General features: G+C 38.0%; 1 protein-coding gene across 1 annotated transcript; it reads left to right on the top strand.

Annotated features, from left to right (window-relative positions):
• The first annotated feature begins 960 nt into the window (after window positions 1-960).
• LOC128547696 (uncharacterized) lies at window positions 961-1401 on the top strand. Its single transcript, XM_053520783.1, has one exon. It carries the CDS (start codon window positions 961-963, stop codon window positions 1399-1401), a length of 441 nt encoding a protein of 146 aa, XP_053376758.1.
• Window positions 1402-8188: the final 6787 nt, after the last annotated feature.

Here is an 8188-nt window from a genome sequence, read left to right as displayed (position 1 = left end):
AGAAGGGTACAAGGTCATATAAGACAGCCATCAGAGGTGTCACATGATCCCTTCGGCTAGTCATTAGAGGTGACACAAGATCACTTAGCACAGTCATTAGAGGTGGCACAATGTCACTTCGGACATCCATTTGAGGTGGTGCATGGTCACTTAGGACTGTCATTTGAGGTGGTACAGGATCACTTAGGGCAGTCATTAGAGGTGACACAAGGTCACCTACGCCGGGACAGTCATTAGAGGTGACACAAGGTCACCTACGCCAGTCACCAGAGGTGGCACAGGATCAATTAAGACAGTCATTTGAGGTAGCACAATGTCACCTACGCCAGGACAGTCATTAGAGGTGACACAAGGTCACCTACGCCAGTCACCTGAGGTGGCACAGGATCAATTAGGACAGTCATTTGAGGTGACACAAGGTCACCTACGCCAGTCACCAGAGGTGGCACAGGATCAATTAGGACAGTCATTTGAGGTGGCACAAGGACACCTACGCCAGTCAACAGAGGCGGCACAGGATGACTAAGGACAGTCATTTGAGGTGGCACAAGGTCACCTACGCCAGGACAGTCATTAGAGGTGACACAAGGTCACCTACGCCAGTCAACAGAGGTGGCACAGGATCAATAAGGACAGTCATTTGAGGTGACCAAGGTCACCTACGCCAGTCATCAGAGGTGGCACAGGATCAGTTAGGACAGTCATTTGAGGTGGCACAAGATCACCTACGCCAGTCACCAGAGGTGGCACAGGATCAATTAGGACAGTCATTTGAGGTGACACAAGGTCACCTACGCCAGTCACCAGAGGTGGCACAGGATCACTTAGGACAGTCATTAGAGGTGACACAAGGTCACCTACGCCAGTCACCAGAGGTGGCACAGGATCAATTAGGATGTCATTTGAAGTGACACAAGGTCACCTACGAAAGTCACCAGAGGTGGCACAGGATCAATTAGGATGTCATTTGAAGTGACACAAGGTCACCTACGAAAGTCACCAGAGGTGGCACAGGATCAATTAGGACAGTCATTTGAGGTGGCACAAGGTCACCTACGCCAGTCACCAGAGGTGGCACAGGATCAATTAGGACAGTCATTTGAGGTGGCACAAGGTCACCTACGCCAGTCACCAGAGGTGGCAAAGGATCAATTAGGACAGTCATTTGAGGTGGCACAAGGTAACCTACGCCAGTCACCAGAGGTGGCACAGGATCAATTAGGACAGTCATTTGAGGTGGCACAAGGTCACCTACGCCAGTCACCAGAGGTGGCACATGATCTCTTTGGACAGTTATTAGAAGCAGCACAAGGTCATATAAGAGGTTATTGGAGGTGTCACATGATGCCTTCGGCCAGTCTCCAGAGGTGGCACATGATCACTACGGACAGTCATCAGTAGTGGCATAAGGTCACCTAGGACAGTCCACAGAGGTGGCACAGGATGACTGAGGCCAGTCATGAGAGGTGGTACGGGAACCCTTAGGACAATAATTAAAGGTGGCACAGGGTCACCTAGGACAGTTATTAGAAGCGGCACAAGGTCATCTAAGACAGTCATCAGAGTATGCACAGGATCACTTAGGACAGTCATCAGAGGTAGCATAAGGTCACCTATGACAGTCCACAGAGGAGGCACAGAATCAATGATGCCAGTCTTGAGAGGTGGTACTGGAACCCTAAGGACAATAATTAAAGGTGGCACAGGGTCACCTAGGAAAGTCATTAGAAGCGACACAAGGTCGTCTAAGACAGTCATCAGAGTATGCACAGGATCACTTAGGACAGTCAACAGAGGTGGCACAAGCTCAAGCAAAACGGTGATCATACATGGCACAGAATCACCTAAAACAATCACCAGAGGTGACACAGGATCACTAAGAACAGTCATTAGAGGTAGCATAGGATCACTCAGGGGATGGTACAGAATTATCTCGGACTTACACCAGGGATGGCACAGGGCCACCAAGGACAATCATTTGAGGTGACACAGGATTAACTAGGACAGTAATAAGAGGTGGCACAGGGCCTCCCTGGACAGACATCGGTGGCGGCACAGGGTCACCTAGAACAGTCTGCAGAGGTGGCAAAGGGTCACCTAGGACAGTCACCTGAAGTTGCACAGGGTGACCTAGGACATTCATCGGAGGTGGAACAGGGTCACCTAGAACAGTCATCGGAGGTGGTACAAGGTCACCCAGGACAGTCATCTGAGGTGGCAAAGGGTCAGCTAGAAAAGTCTTCAGAGGTGGCACAGGGTAACCTAGAACAGTCTTTAGAGGTGGCACAGGGTCACCTAGGACAGTCATCAGAGGTGACTCAGGGTCACCTAGGACAGTCTTCAGAGGTGGCATAGGGTCACTTAGGACAGTCATCGGAGGTGGCACAGGGTAATAGTTAATCAAATTCTATATTGTATGAAAATGTTAATCCGAACGTGCAAAACTGCCTAAATAGTTACAACATAGCTTTATCAGCAGCATAAACATACCAGTATATTACAATATATATTATTTTCACTACATTTCATATTGAATGATTAGCTTTTCTAGTACATTTGTAAACCTTTTATCAAGATATTTCACTCAACGCTGTCAGGTAATTATTTGATCGCTACAGCAAACACACATTGTCTGCCTCGGTTGAAAGAAAATCAAATACAGAAGTGTATCCTCTCACTTTTCATGTATGAAAACAATGACAGACAATTATTGGCATTTTAACGTTTCTTTATTTTTAATCTCGCCATTGCTAAGAAAAATGCAGAGCAACTCAGTTTAATAACTGGTGGTCATGTTGAATTCATAACGGTACTCTGTTTAACATAATGAATGTGAATAAAAATTCTTACACTGGTTTCTTCACATTCTGTTCCAGTGTCCCCATTTTCTTCCGTTATTAGAGTGACATGTGCAAATTTATTGCCTAATTTATAATTTATTGTGGAGATTTCATTTGGTAAACTTTTAAGCAATTGCACGACTTTGCATGTTTACACCTGTTAAGACATATAATATTATAATTGCACTTAAAGGTATTTAAAAGCCACGGCGGATAATTAAACCTTACCTTTTATTACGTTCATACTTAAGCATAATTTACTTTTTTCTTCAAAACGTAGACACACTGGCTAAATATTTATGAAGGAGTATGCGCAAATGTTTAAATTTGCAAAAAGATCTACATTTTTTTGTTACAATTTCTTGTAGAATACTTGAAGGATCAATTTCTAAGCAACCAGAAACTACAATTTTTGAGGAAGTGGAGACAATCCTTATGCTGGAATATGTTACCATGATCAACACATCGATGATGATTCGGCTACTGGAACTTATGATAATAATAACGGTGTGAATACAAATATTTTTTACATAAGATTTTCTATTTTTACATTATATATCCATGAAAACTATGTATCTTTTGTAATTTTATCATATAACAATGGAGGGCATTTTGAAATTCCACCGAGGACAAATTGAAAAAGGTACAAGGTTGCTTTGCGTTTGTCCCTCTGTGGCAGCAATTTTACAGCTTATAATCTGAAGCAGGTCACAATTTTGACTAGTCTTGGATCAAATCCTATGTTACAAAGTTAAACCAAAGACACCACATTAACCTTAATATAGAGGTCACATTTTCTACATGATCTATTTTACTCCTAGTCAAAAAACTCTAGATCAAATTTTAATGTTGATAATCTTGGGTATAAAAGTCATATGGTCAAAACTATAAACAACCAGAGGCAGAATTTCCTACCTGATATACATGAATGTTGGTCAGAATAATGTTTCTGGAACGTAAATCATGTTTGTTTGAAACTAGGTCACTAGGTCATTTGATTGAAAAGCCTGTGAACACTCAGACACATTTTCTACATGACCCACATGACACTTGATAATAACAGTTGTCATGAAGAAATGTATACCAAGTTGAAATGTGGGCCATCTTTGGTCTCAAACCAGGTAACATAAAATAAAATTATCTTGTTAACATACCAGCGACTACAGTTTCTAATATGGCCAAGTTAACTAGATCATCTGGTGTCAGAAACTGTATAACTTGTTTGATACAGGACCTTCATAGTCCTCATATTTTGTTTGTTGGTTTATTTATTAGTCACGTTTACACAATAAAAGTTAAACGCTTTAATAGAGAATGAAGTCTCAAGATACTTCTACTGACATCATTTCAGACACTGACTGGCATCTTGGCACAACCACAGACCTCCAGACCTCCAGCTGGATAGCTTCCTCAAATAAAGGAATAGTATATCCAAAGCGAGCATGAGGAATGAAAGATTCAAATGTAAGTTATGCATCCTTCTGAAGGTGTCCAGGAATGGTAGCAGCAATTTGTTTTTAATTCTAAAGCTATTTTTAATAATTTCAGGGTTATGGCCAAATAAGTATTTATCAAATTCTCCCTTTAATTTGTTTTTTTTTAAAGTTCATGTTTAACACAAAGATATTGCTTTCATGCTAACAAAGGTGTCATGAAAGTTTCATAATAATCAAACAAATACAATCAAAATTGAAATTTTAAAACTTTTAGTGCCCAAAATGGCTGAAAGTTACAATGGAAAATAGTCTAGAAAAATTGCTTTTGACGAATCTCAAAATTTCGAAAATGTATTGTGATACGTCAACCTCCCTTTGAGTTCTTTACAATAGCGTATAACATGAATTGTTTTGTTTTAAATCAATAAGCATAAAAGGAAAATCCTTGTTACGGAAAAGCTAGAGCAAACAGGAACTTTAAATATCTTTTCTTGTTGTGATCGCGTGTTGTTTATTTTGCAGGTTTTAACACGTATTACAGAGCTGCTGCCCCCTTTAACAACAATATTAACAAGAGAGACTGACACAATTATACGTACTTGGCGAACACTGCTGATACAAATTTTATCCTGCTTTAGATAGAGGCATTGACAAATGTTATAAAGCCTTATTGAAGAGACATTCATCACTGTTTGATATGATTTAAAATAAATTTTGAATTTGTATTATGCATTAGTCTGTCTAAAGCCCATAGTGCTCCATTTTCATCTGATACCAGCCCAAAGCTTGTAATAAGTGATCACGGAATCGATAAAGCTAAACCTAGAGTTATCTAACCATATGGTTGACAGAATTACTATTATAATTGTTATCGGTCAGTTAAAATATTTCACTATATACCGGTATATCTCAGCCAGGTCCTTTTGAGCGATATGGTAACCAGTTGTCATTGAGATGTTATCACATGTTTTCGTTGAGACACGACTTACGTTGAAACGTACCTCTGCCGGAGTGGAAATACCTTCAACACAGTCATTCACTGTTTCTGTTTAATCTCATGTTGTACTTTATATAAATGTATTGTAAAAATAAACATGGCTAGATTATAACATTGAAATATAGTCGCTGCATATTATTGTGTATAATTCAACAAGATAATTTGGTCAATAGAATAGTAACTGAAACGAACAGCATCTTTACCAACAATCTACCTGTCAAATGCAGCTAGGTTTCATCACACTGTGCCGTACTACTGGATACGTAAAGTATTTTCAAAATGTTATACCCTATAAAAAGTAATGCATCAGGGAATTCAAAATATTAAACAATTGCAGAAAACTATATTAAAACTAACAAAGGTATGTTAAACAGTTCGTTAAACATGATGAGTTGTTTCCTCTTTTAAGCAGTCCTTTTTCCAGAATGCAATGCATATATCTGTAAATTGATATTTGTTTTGTAGAGTAATGTAAGTGTTTTAAATAAGGTTTAATTTTTATTTAAAACAACTGTTGTTTTTTCTATGATTGGTGTTGTTTGATTATTTTCTCAAATATGGACCTCAATGTTAAATCAATAGTTCGCAGGTATTGTGTTAACATCGGATATCAAGTAAATGAAACTCCAATGCTGTTATAGTACAATGGTTTATATCAGGTTCGGTCGGAAAATATTAGCTACCTCCTTAGCTACCTCCTGCTGTGTCACTCATTTTGACCGATCCTAAACTGATTAGCTACCTCCTATAGTGTCACTCTGCGATCATTTTTGACAAAAACCTCAATATTCGCCACCAATGTAGGGGCCACTGCCTTAGCGGGCCTCCCTGTAATTTTCGCTCATGTATCATATGTGCACGTGGAAAGACAGGAGCATGGGATTTCCGGATATTTTCCAACCGCCGCTCATATGGAAGACCATGAGGGAAAGATTTTATTGAATCACCCTCGTGCATGTCGTGGTCTGTTTGCATTGACGACATTAAAATATTTGCATGATTATAAATATAGAATACCAGCAAGAATCTCAAATAGAAATGGAAAAGATGACTTAGAACATTGTTGGTGATCACATCAACACAGATATACATATGTGTAACATTGTAACGATATTCCGATGTTATGAATTCAGCCCCAAGTCTAAATGCACATTTTCACCACCATGTAATTTTCGCTTATTACATGATCATGACTATATCTGCTAGGAATTCAAGTAGCATGAATATTTTTTCTCTTATTAAATTGTCGGCAGAGCACTGGGACCCAGATTTAATGAAATTGTTGTGCATACGGGATGAGCTGTAGGCAGCATAATCCATTAATTTTTAAAATCCACAGTAGTAGCATCATTATAATATTACCAAATACTTGTTTATAAAATACTGTTCATTGCACACGTGCTCAATGTTTATTGTATTTTGCAATTGAGCCGAACTTTATCTTTATAACATGATATACTAGTATATGGGACATATGTCGGACTAAGCTGTAAAATTAGAAAAATTACTACTAATTGCTTAATTTACAAATTTATGTTAGTATACATAAATTTACAGTAACACGCGTTTCATCGAAAAACTACTCAAATAGGGATAAACGAATTTTATATGCAGAATCTTAAAAATAAAACACAAAATATGATTTAAATTTTTGAATGAAATCTAGATTTAACAATATTTATTTTGCAATATGTACAGTATGAATTTCAATATATATACAACAGATATATTCCATATTTACAGAATGACCTTCAAAACAGTCTTAAAAAGATATATAAATTCAACTCCTGAATAGATTGATGTTGTATTTCTATACAGTAACCGCTCTTAAATTTCAAAACTTTGATTTGCCTCTTTAGATGTTAGATTAGGCACAGTTTTAAATGTTGTCTGTTTATAATGGAAAAAATAATCCTTATTAAGAAACCGTAAACTATTAATTTAAACTTAAATGACTAAGAGATAGTAAAAAACAAAGACAAATATCAAACAGGGAATGCCACGTACCAAAAATGCAACCTCCCCAAAACGAAACCCACAGCACGCAGCCGTGCACACCGCAAACACACACACTCGCAAACAAAGCCAACACACGAGGATAAAACGAACAAAGGAACACAGTGGGGCACCGCCTTGGAACGGTCAGTGACAAAAACACCACTGGGGAGCTTAAACCGGTTTATGGTGCGCACCCAACCTCACTCTTACCCCCACCATGTTCCAATGACACGGGACTGTGTAAATAAAAGTAATCCCCTCCAGGTGAATCTCTAACACACGCAATTCAAACAAAAAGGCATGAATATGTTTTGCATCCAAAATGTACTGTTGTTGAACAATATGGATAATATAGCGGGAAAAAAGATTGAAGGAAATGCCCTTTTTTGATATTACATGGTTTAATTCAGTAAAAAATATAAGTTCAAAATCTCAACTGGTTTCACCATTAATATGGATCTTCAGGAGAATGTTTATGACGTCGTCGTCAGACAACGACTTTACCAATAATGACGTCGCTTATGTAAATGATAAATATTGTTAAATTGTCGTTAGCATCATTGAAAAAAATATAAAATATGAAATAATGCATAAACAGAGTAACACTATATAATCAACATATAAGACAAGCAGACGCGGCAATACTTCCAGTAAGCAGACATATAGCAAACTGTGCAAAAACTGTACACCGAAATTCAACATATTCCCATATTAATGGTGATACCGGTTGAGATTGTTAACTCATATTTTTTACTGAATTAAACCATGTAATATCAAAAAAGGCATTTCCTTCAATCTTTTTTTCCCGATATATACATGTATGTATATATATATACAAACCATTCTACCGCTCCACAAATATATATAAGACCATTTTATATCAGCCTGTAATAATTGTGGAAAAGGTGAAAGTCATT

Source organism: Mercenaria mercenaria, chromosome 13 (assembly GCF_021730395.1).
Source record: "Mercenaria mercenaria strain notata chromosome 13, MADL_Memer_1, whole genome shotgun sequence".
Classification (NCBI taxonomy): Eukaryota; Metazoa; Mollusca; class Bivalvia; order Venerida; family Veneridae; genus Mercenaria; species Mercenaria mercenaria.
Note: the sequence above shows the minus strand (reverse complement) of the source record. Positions and strands in the feature narration are given on the sequence as shown.

Coding starts and splice junctions, on each gene's coding strand:
- LOC128547696 (XM_053520783.1), top strand. CDS start 961: ATGTCATTTGAAGTGACACAAGGTCACCTACGAAAGTCACCAGAGGTG.